The 21,291-nt window shown below is 44.6% G+C and overlaps 1 protein-coding gene across 4 annotated transcripts in view; it reads right to left on the bottom strand.

Moving 5' to 3' along the window:
- Positions 1-1,490: 1,490 nt before the first annotated feature.
- Positions 1,491-21,291, bottom strand: part of KAT6A (lysine acetyltransferase 6A) — an 81,744-nt gene continuing 61,943 nt past the window's right edge. For all 4 annotated transcript variants that reach the window (XM_073325195.1, XM_073325198.1, XM_073325199.1 and 1 more), the window contains 3 exons: positions 20,252-20,941; positions 18,725-19,025; positions 1,491-6,636 (listed from right to left, as the gene is read on the bottom strand). In XM_073325195.1, the coding sequence (XP_073181296.1) occupies positions 4,037-6,636; positions 18,725-19,025; positions 20,252-20,941 (3,591 nt within the window). In that variant the 3' untranslated portion in view covers positions 1,491-4,036. The remainder of the gene's footprint in view (positions 6,637-18,724; positions 19,026-20,251; positions 20,942-21,291) is intronic.

The following is a 21,291-nucleotide window of genomic DNA, read 5'->3' as shown; positions in this document are numbered from 1 at the left end:
ATAAGCTTTCGTGAGCCACAGCTCACTCCATCGGATGCATCAGATGAAGTGAGCTGTAGCTCACGAAAGCTTATGCTCAAATAAATTGGTTAGTCTCTAAGGTGCCACAAGTACTCCTTTTCTTTTTACAAAGTACAAAAACTGGCAAAGTGTCAGTCAGGAGGTTGTTCTCTCCTGATAACTTTCCTGAAGAGGGAGCACTAGGCCCGGTCTGCATAAAAGAAATGGTCACATTTAATACACTTGTAAAAACATGGTCAAGTGGCAGAAGGGTACAGTCTTGTGGCTAAGACACCATAGGATGACCAGATAGCTAGTGTGAAAAATTGCGACAGGGTGATAGCGACCTATATAAGATAAAGCCCCATATACCAGGACTGTCCCTGTAAAATAAAGACATCTGGTCACCCTAAGGCACTGGGCTGTGACTCGGCTGATTTGGGTTCAGTTCTTGGCGCCGTTACAGGTGCCCTGTGTATAATCTCTGTGCTTCAACTCCCACATCTGCAAAAAGGGGGATAAGCAAAGCAGGGAAGTGTTATCCCCCATTTTGCAGAAGTGCTCAGATACTCTGCTGATGGGGGCTATGGAAGCAGAGATAGGTCTGACTGGTTTATAATTAGTTCATATATGTGGACAGAAAAAAAACATGACCATCATGTTTTTATGGTATTAGCCTAAGTAATTTATAGGGTTAAAACATGGTTTCCAACATCGGTTTTTCTGTTCTCACAGGCAACAGAAAACATGTTGTAACTCAGAGGGGCCACACCAATATTTTCAAACTTTGTGTAATCATTGTTACTTTGTAGCTGAGACATACTAATACCAGGCAGCATGCAATGCCAGGGAACCAACAGGCAGTTTTTATCTCAATTTTATCACACCTGTACTGTGGCTGACAACAAATATTTCTCCAAATAAAATGAAGTTGCCTATTGTTCTGGTTTTTACTTTTTTGGGATGCAAATGCCTGTGCAGATAGGCAGCTGGGGTGAACCCCTCCTACACCCAAACTAGGGTGACCAGACATCCTGATTGTATAGGGACAGTCCCGATATTCGGGGCTTTGTCCTATATAGGCACCTATTACTTCCCACCCGCCTCCTGTCTGGTCACCCTAATCCAAACCACCTATTACTCCCCACCCGCCTCATCCCTTTGGGCAGGAAGAAAGAAGCTGACAATTTAGTCAAAGCTTTGGCAAGCTTGCAGTGAGGGGGTTTAAAGAAATTGATTTCCGAGAGCAGGCCTTACACTCTTGAGAGAAAGGTTCAGTTTTCTTTGATGTGCAGCTTCTACTCAGAGGAGGTAACATTATGGGCAGAGATTGTTCTTGGATTTAGGTGCACAGTCTCCCTAAGGTACTGTACCTCTTCTGGATCAACAGTCATACAAGAAGGAATTAAATCTACAGACCCTGGCAACAGTTACAGGATTAAATTCTCAAATGCTCTGGAGGAAGAAAAATTCCACATGCACAACAGACATCCAAAATGGCTCAACATAATTTATTTTTTTATGTTAAAATGTACAGAGTTCTTTTGAAAGTACTTGCTAGAAAGGGGAAAAAAAGTGATATTACATACAAGGAGAGGAAGGGAGGCCCGCCGGCCAGGAGCGCATGACATGGAGAATTACAAAGGCATCTAGGCCCCCCTTCCCCTTAGCTTACAAGTCACCATGAACAAAGTACAAAGAGGTTACAAAACAGGAAAAGCAAATATAAACAGACAGGAATAGACTTAGCTTCATTTGTACATGCGGCTTTTAGAGGCATCTGGAGCTCTATTCACACACTCTAGAGATCTCTTTAAAGAGAATTTTTATCTTTCTTAAAATAGTTTTTAATATTCTACAACAAAGATAAAAAATTTTAAAGATGGAATGAAATGAAAAAGCTCTTATTTTAAAAGGCATCAAAGTCACTAACAGTGATTTTTTTAAATTTCTTTTAGAAGATTACCCAAGTTATTTTGCTAAAAATACATTTTTTTTAAACAGAAGTGAAAAAATGGTAGGTACCAATATTACTTGTGTTGGATAATTTCTTTTATAATATAGAAAAGAACTTTTTTTCTACAATAGTTCTACAGTCACAAAGGCTTGTGGAAAAGGGAGCTGCCCAATTGATTAAAAAAAACATACAAAACCCAAACCAAACAGCAAACAAACTAAATTCACGGCCCTCATTTCAACAGCTTCTCCTCCTGTCTTTAACCCTCTCTCTCCCTGCTCCCCCGCCTTCCCTCCCGCAACCACGAAGCAATGAAACAGCTGAAGATCTAGGAAGGAGAGGGCAGCACGGTGCGCTTTCTACATGGATGAGTTAAAACCGGAATAGTATATACAGAGAAACGGGATCCTACACAGCCTCGCACATGCTCAAAACAAAGAAATAAGGAGTGGAAGTCCTTGGAATTCTGCCTTTTTATATTTGGCAGTTATTGAAGAAAGGTCCGTTTTAGTGCATCTGAAGAAACCTCAAACCTTCATTTGGATGTTTTTTTATGTTGTTTACAACTAATTGGTTTTATTATTGTCTGTATCTCTACAGAATATACAATAAAAGAGAACTTTACACTAAAGGGTAAATAGTGTCCCTTCTTTTTGTTTGTGACGGCATGCCGACAGGTGCAGCCCCTCTCTTTTATCACACACAGCTGAGCAGCAGAAAGAAAATGGGAACGGGGGTGTGCACAAGCACCCTACAAAACCCTGCTGACTAGGTCTCACTGCGGTATGCTGATTGTCCCACTCCCATTTCCTCCCTTGAGGAGCTGAAACTCCCTTCACTTCCCACACACAGACTCAAAGGTGATGATGTCAAAAGAAACTGGGAAAGCAGGAATGTGCCTGTTTTAACACCATGACTCCTCTGGAAGAAGGACACACTCAGCAGTTTCTCCCCACATGCACAGGAATGGAATAGTGACACAGACTCTGTAGGTTTCTTGTCAAGTCACTTAAACGTACGCTTCATCTTCCAAGATTATGTGAGTAAAGGAACTTAGAGGCAGACTACTGGCAATGGCTGCTCGAGCTCAGTCAGACTCCAAGGCTCAGAACCAAGACCTTTAGCATTTCAAAGCAGATATTAAAGAAGAGTTTGGGATCTCAGAGTTATGGCTGATTTGCAGGTTGTCAAAACGAGACCCTGTAGCCATTTTCGTCTCTTTCTGATGCACAGTAACCATCTCTTATCCTTCTAGTGGCTGCATTAGGGTTCCATAAAGTTCTCCTTTGAGATGCTAATGCTAGTTCAGACTGACAATGTGTTTGTGTGCTGAATGGGAACATTTTAAAGTGACATTATACTTTCAGAATGAAACATACAGACTGTATTTCAATTAATCAATCTATGAAGACATCACTGTGAGAAGAATTTATGTTTATATATAATTCCAAATTGTACTAAGGGGTAAGAAGGTCAGAAAGGATTAAGAGGAGAAATTTTCCTGCCTCATTGGAATAAAGAGTTAGTTTGTCCTCCATGTCTCCTTCTGAGTCTCCCATAAGTGCCTCCTGCTGGACTTAAGTAGGAAATGCAAAGTGGGGACTAGAGGGATGGGTTTTGTTACCCTTTGAGATGTCTGACATTTTAATGACTGCAGCATTGGGAGCTGCACACAGAGGGACATACAGGAGGAAGAGGAAGGAGTGGGGAACATACACTTGAAAATAAAATTTAAAAAGATGATTCACTGTTAAAGATATTCTGTCTGTGTGGTCAGCAAAGTAAGGCTCTCTTTAAATTATGAAAAGATTTTTGTGCACATTTTCCCCCTAAAACCATTTGAAAATGACTTCAGCTGTAAAACGTTTCAGGATTCTGAAGGAAACAAAAACCCAAAATGAACGAACAAAAAAAGAATAAAGACCAGGCTTCCTAAAAAATAAAATAAACCAAAGAAAAACCCTCTAAATCTACAGCAATATTTTTAACTGGGAAAAGGTCCATTTTCTCTGGTTCGTCAGTATAAAAGGTTCCTTTATTTATATATATTTAAGTTTTTAGGTTGCAAGTTCATTTCGCTCATCTTCTCATGTACGGTCCGTTGAGCGACTGCTTGGGCACCCCAGCAGCATTCATGTAGCTGTGATGGGAGGGGCCAGTATACATCATGTTTCCATGAGGGTTTGGCTGCATAGGCTGCTGGGTATAGGCCTGGCTCCCCATCATTCCCATCTGCATCTGCATAGGATACTGTGCTGTCTGGTTCATGTATGCAGGGTTACTATGGTAACTGCTGTTCATCATGGGCTGTGTCATTCTGTAGCTGTTCATGGCATTCAGGGTGTTCATATTCATGGAATTGACATTGTAGGGGGGAGTTGGCATCAAGTTAACCCCCATGTTCATACCTCGCTGAACAGCTAGTGCACGAGGGCCAGCCTGCATGGCAACTGCCGGTGGGCTGCGGCCATAGAGCTGCTGCTGGTGTGCAGTTGCAGAGGGCAGTGGTGCTGATTTAGAACGAATGGAAATGTGCCCCTTAACTGGCATTTGCCCCTGCAACCTTTGTGTGTGGGGGATACCAATGTTGGTAGCAGACATGTTACACTGAAGCAGAGGTGATGTGAGGTTCATGGTGGTGGATGCCAAGTTTGGTGGGGGTGTCATGGTGGCTTGTGCTTGCGGTGTCCCAGCTAATGGATGAGATGGAGCTAGCTGAGGCAATCCTGTGTTGGACAGAGAAACACTGGTTGCATAGGAAGTCACAGCAGGAGAATGGCTATAAGGCATGGCATGAGGGTCCATAATGGTGTTTGTCAGCTGCTGCAACTTGGCTAAACTGAATGTGGCTGATGGCTGAGAGTAGCTCCCAGCACCAAAATCTCCTGGAATCCTCTCATAGATACTTATGTTGCCAGTGCTTCCTGATTCAGGTATTTCCATGATCATAGGTGCTGGGGTGAAACTATTATTCATGCTACACTGAGACAGCGGAGGCTGCTGCTGGGGTGGAGGTGGGGGCTGAGGCTGTTGTGACTGAGGCTGCTGCTGCTGCTGAGGCTGTGGCTGTGTTGCTGGTTGCTGGTTGCTTGGAGGCCTTTCTACCACACAGCTCTGAGGTGACTTAATGTTGCAGTTTGCAGGAGGCTGGACAGTGCTCTGTTGCATCATGCTGCAGCTGTTGCCAATGTTTGCCATTTGCTGAGTGACAACACAACTGTTCTGAGTTAGGCTACTAGAGGAGGACAATCCTCCATAGGAGCAGCTGCTCTGCGAAGAGTTATTTCCACAAATGCTGCCTCCCATAGTGGAGTCATAACTGCTGGGATTTTCATAGTTCTCTGTGGTGCTCTCAATGCTGCCAAGGTCACTGAAGCCACTATCCACCACCTGCTGAGAGTGGTCTGATACAGAAGGCACATCCATCATGGGGCTGGTCTCCATGTTCTGCATAGAAGGTGCGGACAGGGATCCTTGTTCAGGGCTTATCTGGGTGTAACCACTCTCCAGAGCAGGCACGTTGGGACTGCTGACGGAACGCACAGATTGGCTAGGATGGGACTGAACAGAGGATATTGGACTGTTGTGTTCTGACGCATGGCAATCTTCAACCATTGATATTTGAGGGTCCTCATCAGCTTGAGTGTAACTCTGCAGAGTCTGACAAGCTGCAAGAGTTTCCTCACAGTCCTGGTACGCTACGTCATGTTCATTACTTTCCTCCTGCGTCAAGGACTGGACTGCTTGGACAGTTTCTAGATCTAGTTCACTATGAGGAATCTCTTCCTCTTCTTTTAATTCAATTAACCTTTCTTTAGTATTTTGCTCTTCTTCAGGATCATCTTCAGAGCCAGGGACATGCTCTGAGCCCACTGACGTCTCATGGGAAGCCTGCTCTTCCTCAGAATCTGCCTCCGCTTCATTTTTGCCTTTTACCTCTTCTCTACTGCTCTGTATGCTTGTTTCTAAAAAAGACTCCTGGACATCAGGCTCCTCCTTTACTTCTTCTCTAATTGGCAGTTCCTCCAATTCTTTCTTCTTTGCAGATTCCAGATGACCATCGTCTTCATCATCTGCATCATGGTCTTCATTTTGGTTTGTAACTACTGCAACCTCATCCTCTTCTTCCTCATGGTCATGCTCAGGTTCTTCTAATTCTTGCTGTTCTTCTTCTGATTGCCTTTGCTCTTCTAATACCCGTGGCTTCTCCTCTACTTCTTCCTCTACCTCAGGCTCCTTAACATCTGCTGCTGGACTGCTGCTGCTGTCCATAGGAGAAACTGCTCTCACTTCACTGCTGGTTGTATCTTCCTCTTCTCCCTCTCCCACCTCCTCTGTTTCCATATGCACATCTTCCTCCTTCTTTTCCTCAGCGAGGGGTTGCTCTTCTTTCTTCTCAAGAGGCTCTTCTTTCTCCTGCATTTTGGGTTTACGCCCTGGTTTTGAATTAGTTACCATAGCATCAACTCCCTCATCCTGAGCAGATACTGGCACCTTTTCCCGGTTCAGTTTAAACCCTGGTTTTCTACCAGGTCTTTTCTTCCAGTGGATTGGTTTGCGACTTTTGCCTTTTGGCCATCCCTTTTTCTTTTTCATGGGTGTGGAAGTATCTGGCTCAAATGGAGAAATCTTTGCTTCACATTTTCTGAGCACAGATACTGGCTTCAAGGTAGGGGTGCCTGGAAACACAAAACAAAAATACCGCTTAAACTTTCCATAATTACTTGAATGTTTCCTCTTTCCTGCCTTCAAAGGAATCCTCCCCCCATTTCAAAGTCCCAAGCATTCCACCCCATATATTAATTCAATGTTCATGAACAATAAAAGAGAACAAAGAATTTTTAACCCTTTCTCTCATTTAAACATTTGCTCATTAATAACACATTAAATTAACTGCATTTGCAAAGAACATCTTTTCAGAGTTTTGAGCCTTTAATATGTAATCCAAATTCAGTGACATACCATATGCTAGATCAGAAGAACTAGAAAGGACCATCATAACTTTGCAAGTACAATTAATGTAATGTGTTTTAATAGGAAAATATTCCACTTGAGCAAGATACTTCCCACACCCATGAACGTACATTGCACATGTTTACATTTAGTTCTGCTCTTCAGAAGAGATCTAAGGTCCAGAACTATTTCTCTTACCAGTCATTGCTGAAACTGATTAAAAATCAAAGTAATTATTTAGATCCAATAGAACACCAGAGTTACGAATTCACCAGTCAACCACACATCTCATTTGGAACTGAAAGTCAGCAATCAGGCAGCAGAGACAAAAACAGCAAATACTATACAGTACAGTACTGTGTTAAACATAAAATACTAAAAAAAAAAAAGGGAAAGTTTAAAAAAGAAGATTTGACAAGGTAAGGAAACTTTCTGTGCTTGCTTCATTTAAATTAAGATGGTTAAAAAAGCAGCATTTTTCTTCTGCAAAATAAAGTTTCAAAGCTGTATTAAGTCAATGTTCAGTTGTAAACTTTTGAAAGAACAACCATAACATTTTTTCAGAGTTGCAGACAACCTCCATTCCCAAGGTGTTCATAACTCTGAGATTCTACTGTAATTTTATTTGGCAGCTGAAGAACACTTTGTTTCTGCATAAATAATAAAAGGAAGCCAAAATTTTCTCTCTTTTGTCTATTTTTTGATGGATCTTTTTCATATTTAAGCTACTTTCCAAATGTTATTATAGATTCATAGATATAAGGCCAGAAAGGAGCACTGTGATCATCTAGTCTGACCACTGGTATAGCACAGGCCCTAGGACTTCCTTGAATTAATTCATGTTTGAACTAGAGCATTTCTCTTACAAAAATATCCAATCTTGATTTAAAGTTTTGAGTGATGAAGAATCCAACACAGCCCTTGATAAACTGTTCCAATAGTTACAAATTTGAACCTTATTTCAAGTTTGAATGTATCAACCTTCAACTTCCAGGTACTGGATTGCATTACACTTTTCTCTGGTAGAAGGAAGAGCCCTCTATTTCTGCTCCCCAAGTTGGCACTTATAAATTGTGATCAAGTCACTCTTAACCTTTTCTTTATTAACTTAAACAGACTAAGCTCCTTGAGTCTCACTACAAGGCATGTTTTCCAGTCCTTTAATAATTGTTGTCTAACTGATCACTGTATTTGGGGTTGGGAAGGAATTTTCCCCCGGGTCAGATTGGCAGAGACCCTGGGTTTTTTTTTGCCTGCCTCTGCAACATGGGGCACGGGTCACTTGAAGGTTTTTACTAGAGTAAATCGTGAATTCTCTGTAACTTGAAGTCTTTAAACCATGATTTAAGGATGTCAGTGAAGGCTAGGACTATAACAGGGTTTAAAAGAGAACTGGATATGGCCATTCTTATGTTCGGTAACTCAGCCAGAGGTTAGGGGTCTAATACAGGAGCGGGTGGGTGAGGTTCTGTGGCCTGCAATGTGCAGGTGGTCAGACTAGATGATCACAATGCTCCCTTCTGACATTAAAGTCTATAAATCTTGTGGACATCAGACCTGAACATAATATTCCGTCGTGGTCGCAGTACCAAATACAGAGATAATGTAACCTGCCTACTCCTACTCAAGACTTCCCTGTCTATACATACCAGGATCACATTAGCTCTTTTGGCCACAGCATCACACTGGGAGCTCATGTTCAGGTGATTATCTACCATGAGCCTGAAGTACTTTTCAGAGTCACAGCTTTCCACGACAGACTTCCCCGTGCTGCAAGTATGGCCTACATTCTTTGTTCCTACAGTGTAATTTTATATTTGGCTGTATTAGCACACATATTGTTTGCTTAAACCCAGATAACCAGAGATCTAGATTGCTCTATACCAGTGGCCTGTAGTCTTCATCATTTACCACAGACATCCTTGCTCTTTATGGGCCTGTTCCTACAAGGTGCTGAGTGCTGTCAAGTAGAGTTTGTGAAGTCAAGGGGAGGTTGGAAGTTTTTGACACTTCTATTAGTCTCTCAGCACCGTGTAGGACCCATCCTACCCGCAGTAAATCGTTGAAAAATTATTAGTTGCTATATGTTTTCATACTTTGACTTTAAACCAATGGAGCCACCCTAAACAATCTGTCTCTCTCTTTAGTGTTAAATACTTCAAAAGTATTTGAAAGGTGTTGTCCTACTTCCCATTCAATTGACATTTAGTCATGCTGTTCCATTTGGTTCTTTAAAAAAAGTTACTAACCTTCCATAACTGATGTTCTTCGAGATGTGTTGCTCATGCCCATTCCATGTTAGGTGTGTGCGCTTGCCACATGCACTGGGGCCAGAAGTTTTCCCTGTAGTGGTATCCATAGGGGGACTGGCTCTGGTCCCCTCTGGAGCGGTGTGCATGTGTGTCGGTATAAGGGATGCTGCCAGGTCCCCCCTTCCTCAGCTCCTTCTTGCAGAAACTCCGACAGAGGGGAAGGAGGGCAGGTCATGGAATGGACATGAGCAACATCTTGAAGAACAACAGTCATGGTGGTAAGTAACCGTTTTTTCTTCTTCTTCGAGTGCTTGCTCATGTTCATTCCATGTTAGGTGACTTCCAAGCAGTATCTGTGGAGGCGGGTAGGAGTTCATGGATGTGTTGATTGCAACACAGCTCTGCCAAAGCCAGTGTCATCTCTGGCCTGCTGGGTGATGGCGTAGTGGGTCGTGAAGGTGTGCTGCTCTGCAGATATCCTTGATAGGGACTTGTGCTAGGAAGGCTGCCAGATGCAGCCTTGAATGAGCTGTCACTATCAGTGCAGGTACAACCTGTGTCAAATCGTAGCAAGTACAGATGCAGGAAGTAATCCAAGACGAAAGTCTTTAAAAAGACACTGGGAGGCCTTTCATCCGATCAGCCACTGTGACAGAATCGAGTCAATCTACGGAAGGGCTTGGAATGCTCTAAGTAGAAAGCCTGAGCCCGCCTGACATCTAGAGCGTGCAAACGCCTCTCCTCGTTGGACACGTGAGGCTTTGGGCAGAACACCGGGAGGAAAATGTCCTGGTTAACATGAAAACGCAACACCACCTTTGGAAGGAAAGCAGGATGGGGAGGCAACTGACCCTTGTCCTTGAAGAACACCGTGTAAGGGGGCTCTGAGGAAAGGGCTTTAATCTCAGAGACTCGCCTCGCTCAAGTGATAGCCAAAAGGAAAACAACCTTCCACGACAGATGCGCAAGAGAACAGGAGGCTAGGAGGCTCAAAGGGAGGGCCAGTGAGCCTAGAAAGGACTAGGTTAAGGTCCCATTGGGGTACCAGGTCCTGGACTGGGGGGAAATGTCTTTCAAGGCCCTTAAGAAATCTGATCGTCATTTCATGCAAGAATACCGATCTGCCCTGGACGTGAGGATGGAAGGCCAAAATGGCTGCCAGGTGCACCTAGATCGAAGAGAAGGCCAGACCTTCATGTTTTAGGTGAAGCAGGTAGTTCAGAATGGACTGCAGAGATGACTGGGTCCTCCGCTCTGATGCCCAGCAGGAGAAGCACTTCCACTTTGCCAGGTAAGACACTCTAGTGAAGGGTTTTCTACTCTCTAACAGAATGCGCTGGACTTGACTAGAGCAGGCGTGCTCCTTTGGGTTCAGCCACACAGCATCCATGATGTGAGGTGGAGAGAGGCGAGGTTCATAGAATCCTAGAATATCAGGGTTGGAAGAGACCTCAGGAGGTCATCTAGTCCAATCCCCTGCTCAAAGCAAGACCAATATCAACTAAATCATCCCAGCCAAGGCTTTGTCAAGCCGGGCCTTAAAAACCTCTAAGGATGTAGATTCCACCACCTCCCTAGGTAACCCATTCCAGTGTTTCACCACCCTCCTAGTGAAACAGTGTTTCCAAATATCCAACCTCCCCAACTGCAATTTGAGACCATTGTTTCTTGTTCTGTCATCTGCCACCACTGAGAACAGCCTAGCTCCCTCCTCTTTGGAACCCCTCTTCAGGTAGTTGAAGGCTGCTATCAAATCCCCCTTCAGTCTTCTCTTCTGCAGACTAAATAACCCCAGTTCCCTCAGCCTCAGCCTCTCCTCGTAGGTCATGTGCCCCAGCTCCTTTATCATTTTTGTTGCTCTCCGCTGGACATTTTTGTTGCTCTCCAATTTGTCCACATCCCTTCTGTAGTGGGGGGACCAAAACTGGACGCAATACTCCAGGTGTGGCCTGACCAGTGCCGAATAGAGGGAATAATCACTTTCCTTGATCTGCTGGCAATGCTCCTACTAATGCAGCCCAATATGCCGTTAGCCTTCTTGGCAACGAGGGCACACTGCTGACTCATATCCAGCTTCTCATCCACTGTAATCCCAGGTCCTTTTCTGCAGAACTGCTGTTTAGCCAGTCGGTCCACAGCATGTAGCAGTGCATGGGATTCTTCCTTCCTAAGTGCAGGCCTCTGCACTTGTCCTTGTTGAACCTCATCAGATTTCTTTTGGCCAGTCCTCCAATTTCTCTAGGTCACTCTGGACCCTATCCCTACCCTCTAGTGTATCTACCTCTCCCCTCATCTTAGTATCATCTGCAAACTTGCCGAGGATGTAATTAATCCCATCATCCAGATCATTGACAAAGATGTTGAACAAAACCAACCCCAGGACTGGCCCCTGGGGCACTCTGCTTGATACTGGCTGCCAACTAAACATGGAGCCATTGATCACTACCCATTGAGCCCGACAATCTAGCCAGCTTTCTATCCACCTTATAGTCCATTCATCCAATCCATACTTTTTTAACTTGCTGGCAAGAATACTGTGGGAGACCGTGTCAAAAGCTTTACTGAAGTCAAGATATATCACATTCACCGCTTTCCCCATATCCACAGAGCCAATTATCTCATGATGCAGCAATCTCCCATGATCCTGAGAGCAGGTCTGGGTGGTTAGGAAGTGTCCATGGGGATGCTGTTGCCAAATCCACGAGCATGCTGAACCAATGCTGAGGCGATCATGATGACTTGGCCCGGTGCCTCTAAATTGTCAGGAGGGTCCTGCTGATAAGCGGGATTGGTGGGAAGGTGTACATCAGGTCTTCTGTCCAAGACAGGAAAAAAGCATCTGAGAGCGATCCGCTGTCAAGCCCTTGAAAGGAGCAGAACTGGTGGTACTTCCTGTTCTGCCTGTTGGCGAACAGGTCCACTTGGGGAGTTCCCCAGCTCTGTAAGATCATTCTGATGACTTCTGAGTGGAGGGACCACTCGTGGTGAGAAAAGAACGACCTGCTAAGGCAATCAGCCAGCATGTTTCGGACGCCAGGAGATGTAGAGCCTCTATTTATATGGGGTTCCAGATAGAAGAAATCCCACAGCCGGAGGGCTTCTCGACAGAGGACCGTGCTCCTCCTTGCCTGCTGACATAAAACATGGAGGCCATATTGTCCGTCAACACCTGTATCACCTGATGGAATAGTTGCAAAAGGAACACTTTGCAAGCTGAATGGATGGCCCTGAACTCCCTGACACTGATGTGCAATGCCAAGTCTTCCTGGGATCACAACCGCTGGGTCTTTAGTGATCCAAATTGGCTTCCCACGCATCCAACACTAGCACCATTATGGGTTTTGGGGTCGCAAAGGGTACTACTTTGGGCATATTTACTGGGTTGGACCACCATTCCAGAGCAGTAACTACTTGTGGTGGAATTGTGAGGACTCTGTCCAGGTGGTGCCTGGCTGGGGTGTAGACCAATGCCAGCCACATCTGGAGGGGTCTGAGACGTAGTCGTGTGCGTTGAATTACATATGTGCATGCCGCCATGTGCCCTAGCAACCAGATGCATACCCTGGCCATGGTGATTGCGTGACCAGTGAGTTGGGTAATGAGATCCTACAGGCCTTGAATCCGGGTTCTGGGAGAAAGGCCCTGGCTCGGATAGAGTCCAGAACTGCCCTCAATGAACTCTATTCTCCGTACTGGGACCAATGTGGATTTTTGTTCGTTTATCAACAGACCCAATGCTCAGCAAGTGACTTGGACCAAATCGACGCTGCGATGAACTTGTACCCTTGAACGACCCATGATGAGCCATGAGGTACAGGTAGATTTGAACGCCCTGGCGCCTCAGATAAGCTGTGAACACTCATGCATTTTGTGACCACCATTGACACTGTAGCCAGGCCAAATGGAAGCACTACGAACTGTTAGTGAGCTCACTCCATTACAAACCACAGGAAACTTCTGTGTCCATGGAAAACTGAAATATGAAAAATACGCATCCTTCAAGTCGAGGGCGGTGTACCAGTTTCCAGGAAGGGGATAATGGAGGCCAAGGAGACCATGCAGAACTTCAACTTTTTGAGATATTTGTTGATGCCTCACAGGTCCAATATGGGACACAGGCCCCTTTTGGCCTTCGGTATCAGAAAGTACCAAAAGTAGAAACCTTTGCCTCTTAGATGCATGGGGACTTCCTCTGCGGCCCCTACTTGCAGGACGGCTTGCCCCTCTTGGGTGATAAGTTGCTCCTGAGAAGGGTCCCTGAAGAGGCACACCCTCAAAATACCCACTTGCTTCCAGGCAGGTGGTGGAAGGAGCCCAAGTGGGAAGAAGGAGCTAGTTGTTGGCCTTGACTGCGCTTGTAGCCCTTGCCCTTCTTACAGCAGAGCTCCGGTCAGGCCTGACCACTTGGTCTTTGAGGTTGCTGCGGCTTAAACCTCTTTCTAGAAGAGGCTGGTGTATAGAGACCCAGGGAACATAGAGTAGCCCATGAGTCCTTAAGCCCATGTAACTGTTTCTGTTTGTTCTGCAAACAGGGCTAGGCATCAAAAGGTGGGTTCTGAATTGATTGTTGAGCCTCCGTCGACAGCCGTAGCGATGGACCTGGCAGCTGAGTCTGCCAAGTCAGAGGTGGCCTGAAGGGAGGACCTTGCCACATTTCTCCCTTCATCTAAAATGACAAGGAACTCCTGCTTGGAGTCCTCTGGCAGTGAGTCTGCGAACTTGGCCACAGATTGCCACACATTAAAATCATACCTCCCGAGTAAGGCCTGATGGTTTGCCACTCGTAACTGGAGGCTGGCAGACAAACTTTTCTGCCAAATAAGTCTAACCTCTTGCCGTCTTTGTTTTTGGGAGTTGGGCCAGGTTGTCTCTGCCTGTCTCTCTCGTTGGCCGCAGAGACCACTAGAGAGTTCGGAGCCAGGTGGGAATATAAATACTCAAAGCCCTTTACAGGGACATAATACTTCCACTCTGCTCATTTGGAGATAGGCGGGAGAGAGGACGGAGTCTGCATAAGGCTTTCACCATCTTTACTATTCCTTCGTGGATCGGGAATGCAACCCTAGACAAGTCCACCATGGGCAAAATGTCAAAGTATCAGAGGTTTCTGCCAGTTCCTCTGCTTCCCATCCCTGGTTTGCGGCCACTTTAGCAGCTCCTGGTATGCCTTGGCATCGTCCTGTGGCACTATTTGGGACGGTCCCGCCACTGCCTTGTTGGGTGAGGGCGGGAGGAGGGGCTGGCTCAAAGTCCCCCGCATGGGTGGCCTCCACCAAGGTCGGAGGGCTCCTGGGGACCTTGCTCGGACTCTTCCTCTGAATCTGGAGGGGGGTGGGGGACTGTTGCCGACCTCCTCTCTGACACCCCCGACACTGAACACTGCATCTGGGTTTCTGATTCCTAGGAGAACCCCCACGGGTTACAAAAGTGCCACGAGTTAGGCCATTGACCCCGGGGCCATTCACCAGCGGGTAGCCCTGGTGGAACCCCTACAGATCTGGCTGGGTGTGCCTGGCTCAAGGAACCCGCCATCTCCTCAGCCTTTGAGGCTGAGGAAGAAAGTTCCTCCCTTGGGGACCACAGTGGCACTGACGCCATGTCCATGTCCCCTCTGCGTCTACCATTCCAGCGTCTGCGGAAGAAGTGCTGGGGCTCAGGGTCCCAGTGCGCCTGTCTGGGGACTGGTGGCGGAGATCGACGGATCGGTGACGGTACACGAGCGATCGACACCTAGAGCTCTGGGAACGACGCTGGGAGTCTGGCGACCGACAATGGGGCAACAGAGAATGCAGTCTCGACTCTGGAGATTGGTGCAGCAAGTCTGGGAATCTGCGTCTCGGCCCCGGGGACCAGTCACGTGGTTCTGGGGATCAGTGTTGTGGTGCGGATGATCTCTGTTGCCCCGAGGAGTGATGCCCATGCTCTGGTGACTGGTGCCATGATCCCGGAGACCAGTGGCATGCTTCGGCTCTGCATCGCCTGTTCGGCGAGTGATGCCACGCCTCGGGGGACCAATGCCAAGAGTCCAGCAAATGGTGCCAGGAGCTCTGGTTGTTGTGGGCAGGTCAGAAGTGCATCCCTGGGAATCGCTGCTTCGACGCCGACCGCTGTGGAATGATGCTGCACCGATGGAGACCGTTGCACAAGCCCCAGTGCCGGCTTCCCTCTGGAGATGACGAGGTCTTGACGGGGCATCGGTGGCACCAGCAAAGACATGATGTCTTTTGCAGCCTGGAAGGCCTCTGGCTGGAATCTCCTGGTGCCCATCCCTGGGCTAAGTCCCTTAGGGGGCTAACTTACCTGCAGTACTATTTCGCTAACTATTAAGAGAACAATGAAAAATACTTATCTAAGAACTATTTACACAATGAGTGACAGGAAAAAAGAACCACTTCCCAAAGCAAGGAGATGGGTGAGGAGCATCACTGGCGGTAAGAAGGAGCTGAGGGAGGGGGGAGCCGGCGGCACCCCTTATACTGGCGCATGTGCGCACCACTCCAGAGGGCACCAGAGCCGGTCCCCTACGGATACCACTGAGGGAAAAACTTCCTGCACCGGTACCTGTGGTGAGCACACACCCCTAACATGGAATGGACATGAGCAAGCACTTGAAGAAGAACTTAAATTTTCCATATCAATAAGTTCAATATAGATTTACAGGTTTTAAGGGGCCTCCCACCACTTCCCTTACATTTTTTGAGAGATTGATGCCGTAGGGTTTGAATCCATAAAAATGTTTCTTTAATTATAAATTGAATATTCCATATATTACAGCCTTCATGGTTATGAAATTTTTTTCCTTCATAAAAGCTGACCAAATGAATGGAACAATCCAGCTGAAATTTAAATGCAAAATGTCAGGAAAGTCAAAGTTATTGCCAGAAATGAAACTTTCTAGAAGCGCAGTACTGCCATATCACCTATATAATAACCCAGTTAAAGTCACTAATATCATCCTCTTTTTAAAAACCAAAACGTCAAGATTCACAAATGCCAAAATTGAGTAAATGTGTTTTTCTTCCACTTCTGTTCACCTTTCTTATTAGTTACCCTCTTCTTGTGTAAACTCTATAATTAGATTTTAATTTCTTCTGGGCATGGACCTTTTATTTTTATTTGTACTGTTAAGGATCCAGAACATTTTTGGGCACTGTAAAAACAATAGTGAATCAATCATATCTTGGTCCCCTTATGATGATGTAACGTTTTCTGTTATAAGGATATATACGCATGCACATCTGTGTAGTATATGTGACTAATCGAAATCAGTGTCTACTTAAATCTAAACAGAAGGAGCCTGGTAGCAATCATACTGAAAATTGCCCTTCCTTGTTCTAACTGTAAGTTCTAAGAATTTTAGTCTTACATGGAAAAAAGATCACTCTCTTCCATCATGTAAACGACTGGACGCTATGGTATTGGATGTTTTAGAAATGATAGTAATTTAGAGAGCAGAGTACATTGAAAGGATACATTTTGTCTCTCTAGAGCACAGACTTGCTCACAGAGGCATCTCTGAAGCCAAGATTCCTTTTAAATTCAGGCCTTGGACAATGTACCACCCCTTTCCCCATTCTATCTAGTGGCCCCAATGTGGCCAAGACACAACTCACCCTCTGGCCTGAGACCAAATTTCAGACCATAAGGTGACGTTTTGGGGACGTAATAAAACATTTTAAATGTTTGTCTTAGCCTAAAGATAAATTATTCTGGAAAATTTGAGCCAAATCCCTCCTAGACAGGGCCTAAAAAATCCACTTGCCTGGTATGACATCAGTTTCTGGCGAATGACATAAGTTTCTGCAGAATCTGAGCTTTCGTTAAAAAACTTCCTAGCCTTTATGGTTGTGAAGAAAATCTTCTCAATGTGAACTGACTGTAAATGAATCCAATGTAGTCTTTCTGAGACTGAAACCTCCTCCTGTGCACCTGCTCAGAGCTTTCTCAAACTGCAGCAAACTAAAAACTGATTCAAGTTTTTGATTAATCTATAAATTCTTCTCCAAAAATGGCCTGCACTGAACTAGTTATAATGACCTTTAAATTGTTATCTTGTTAAATGAGAGAAATTCACATTTTTCTTAAAGCCCAATGCCATTTTCTGCAGGATCTGCAAAGACGTCAGCATCAAAAGACACAGGAGTACACAGTAAATGATTCCAGTGCAACAATATCTGATATAGTGTGCTCATTTCTGGGAACATATTACTTGAAAGATACTGACAAATTTGAGGAAGTTTGGAGAAAAGCAACAGAACTGACTGGGGGCAAGCAGGATTAAGTCACATGGGAAGATAAAGAAAATTAAATATATGTAGCTTGATTAAGCAACAACTGGAAGGACAGGAATTATTTGGTATGGTAAACATAGCCATAACTAGGAGACATGAGATAAAATTAAGAGAAGAAAAACGTAAGTCAAACATCAGGGGAAACCTGGAAATGTGATGTATTAGTTTATATAATAGTTTCCCAGGGAAAGTACTGGAAGTCTCATTGCTTAAAATGGACCGGATAGATCTTTTCTCATCTCAAGTTATTTTTTTTAATCTTAACTATTGCATGTTATGACATTTTGTTATTCTTTCTGCCCAATCCATGTTGCATTCACACTTTTTTTTAAATTTAATTTTAATGCAAATGGGGATTAGCACTGTAGGAACACAATGGTGATTGTTGCTATATAAATAGCAAAGACAGACAGAATTACATCATTACCTCTTCAACATGTAAATACAATTAGGGATGATTCTCCTCTACTAATGAGAGGCCAGTTGAGTGCTATAAATTACTTAGGAAGTTCCAGTAAGAATCACTGAAGGTGGGATGAGAACACCAAACATCTCCTTCTTATGGTCCTTTATTTTTATTTGGCTGTTTGCCCTCATAAAATGTAGGCAATCAAAGAGCTCCCACAGGGTATATGCAATGTATTAAGCAATAGTGGAGCATATAACAACTGTGAATTAGGTTATTAGTGAAATACCTGAATGAGAGATGCTACATCTATAGTGTTACAGCACACTAAATGCCACAGTTCAGACCAAATTTATTTTTCTTGTCTGTATTAAAGGTTTAGTACCAGAGTACTTTGGGGAAGGACGAGAAATTGAGGGCAAGTATACCCAATATAAATGAGGAACAGATCCCAAATAGACCCTTTACTGTCTATTCCTCCTACTTTATTTAGTCACTGTAAGGGGAGGCTGAGTAAGAGGTTGCTGCGATTTGCTTTGCTTTTATTTCTCTAAGTGATACATTTGCGTAACCATTACTACAGCCACATATATTTCCTTCACTAAGGAAGTTGAATAGGTGAAATGTGAAGATGACCTGTTATCTCTTCACATGCTGAGATGATCTTTAAATATAAAAATACATTTTTCACATGAGTTATAAATATCAGAGGTTGGTTTGATTGGTAATCTGTGCCTAATTAGATATTTTATCTGGAAATTACACGGCAGTGTATACCACTTCCTGAGGGATTCAGGCTCATCAACTCATTCAGTACCCTTAACTATATCAAGGTGCCAATTCACAGCTTGCTCATGAAACATACCGTTAGTGTCATCAGACTCCTCTTCATCTTTGGACTTCCTCTTAGAGGAGGGTCTGCGCCTGAGGGTATCCTGGGGGGGTAAGTGGCGAAAGTAGCCCCGGGTGAACAGTTCACTCTCATCCTCTTCCTCTTCCTCCTCGATCTCAAAGGTAGGCTCTAATCGGGGCATTGGTCTCTCGGAGTCAGAGTCCTCAAAAGGTTCGTCTAGTACCTCTGTGGTCTCAGAGATTGTTTCAGTGACAACACTGCTGTTGTGGTGCTTGCGCTTACGGACTCGCCTCTTCCGATGGAGAATTGGTTTCTGGGAGGAGGGGGAAAAGGCATTTGATCACATACAGCAAAAATAAACCACTGAAAAAATGGAAAAAAAAAGACTTCTGAACTCAGTCTGCGTTGGCTCAGCCTCCAAAATCTAGACACTCTTGAAACCATGGCCCAGACTCTCCCCTCAGTGATGAAGGTGAAAATACAGAGGAATACTACTACTACTACTGCCCCCCTCTTGTACAGCAATTTTGTCAGTAGATCTCAAAGCACTTTGTAAAGGAGATCAGAGTCGTCATCCCCATTTTACAGATGGGGAAACTGAGGCACAGAGCAGTGATGTTAGTTGCCTAAGCTTACCCTACCGGCTAGTAGCAGAGATGGGGCTAGAACCCAGCTCTTCTGAGTTCCAGTCCAGTGTTTTATTCACTCAGCCACACTTCTATGAAGTTAACTGGATTTACACCAGTGTAACACAACAGAATCTGTTTGTAAGAGCTGAGGATCAACAATCCATCAATGGCCTGCTATATAACAGTTCGACAGGTTTACTGTCCAACAGCTAACTAACTAACTAACAGCTAACTAACATAATTTCAGCACATATGTATGTGAATTAAAACCATCTACACAGATCATGCCGAAAAGATGACTTCTACTTTTTGTTTGCAGCATCCTGCTACTAACCACAAGGCTTTCTTGGTCATGTTTATAGAATTCATATCTCCAAAGTCAGGCATGGTGAAGTCCTCACATTGCAATTTATTTTAATCTTGCTGATTAGTTAACGTTGTTTTGTGAAGCTCCTTTTCTAATGAATGCTATTTCCATGTTTATTGTGTTGTATATGACATAAAATAGATGTATTTTGTAACAGAAGAGACTGGAAAATCAAAAGCCTTGGGGAACGGAGAAAAGTGAGCTGTAGCTCACGAAAGCTTATGCTCAAATAAATTGGTTAGTCTCTAAGGTGCCACAAGTACTCCTTTTCTTTTTGCGAATACAGACTAACACAGCTGTTACTCTGAAACCTCTACTAAAAGAGTTAGCAAAAGTGTTCTCCACACATTGCCTTCTCCACACATTCGAGAAACAAGGACAGTCTCTTAGATTCTTTGAAAAGAGGCAGATCAGACGCTATATTGTAACTTGTATAGCTTTAAACCAAGTATCTTCAGCAATGTACCCCAAAATGGTACCAATCCAGGGAGAACGCGTACTGCAGCATGCAGCCAGAGATGAAGGAGCACAAGAAGCACGTACCTTTCGTTTTAATGTTGGCTTGGTGAGAACTGGTGGAGAGTTTGAACGAGGACTCACGGGCTCATCCTCCTCGTCTTCGCTACTCTCACTAAAGCACCTCAGGAGAGTCCTATCCCCATCACTATAGCGCCGGGGCAATCTGTCACACTCCTCTGTAAATCTGCATTTCAGGGGCTCGGTGCTGTTCTTTAGCTGCCCCCTCCACATTTCCATGCCTTCACTATATCGCCTCCGGGGTGCTGATGACTTTTCAGCTTTGCCATACTGTCCCTGAGGGACTGCAGACTTTTCCTCATCTTCACCATAGCGCCCCCGTGCAGCTGGAGATTTCTCCTCACATTCTCCACATCGCCCCTGGGAGGCTGCTGACTTCTCCTCGCATTCTCCACATCGCCCCCGCGAGGCTGCCGACTTCTCCTCGCATTCACTACATCGCCCACTGGGGACTGCTGACTTTTCCTCCATGAGAAGTTTCTGTTCCTTCTCACTAAAGGGCTCCTGCAGCTTTTTTCCTTTTCGGCTCCATCGGCCTCTCCGTGATGTCTGGCTGTTTGCAGGAAGACTGTCCAGGGGAAGAACTTGTTTATTTGGCCGTATAGAATTGTTTGGAATTACGTCTGGCTTTTTTTCACTCTCTGTAGGAGAATAAGGCTCTTGCTCCTTCTTCTCCCACAATACAGATTTTACCACCTGAATTAAATAAAAACAAATAAATTTCACATATTTTATTTAAATTATGTTTCCATCCTGAACCCCACCCTAAAAAAGCTCTTGACCAAGACAAGGGACAGTACTGGAAACTGAAGGACTCAGAACAAGGTATCAGGGATGACTCCTGGGAACTGTAGAATGGCAAATAGATAGATCTCGAAGGGCTGCAAAGGGGGGTCCAAAATCCCCGTTTGATAATGTTCTCCCACAAGCTGCCTGACAGCTTATTTCTGTTACCAGTGACCATATTAGTTTACTGATACCTGCTGGAATGAAAATACAATAATCTTACACCAAAGCCCAGTATCTGTTAAACCTTGGAGGAAGCG

The sequence above is a fragment of the Lepidochelys kempii genome, chromosome 26, assembly GCF_965140265.1.
Source record: "Lepidochelys kempii isolate rLepKem1 chromosome 26, rLepKem1.hap2, whole genome shotgun sequence".
In the NCBI taxonomy this organism is placed as follows: domain Eukaryota; kingdom Metazoa; phylum Chordata; order Testudines; family Cheloniidae; genus Lepidochelys; species Lepidochelys kempii.
This window is presented reverse-complemented; position numbering and strand designations above follow the sequence as displayed.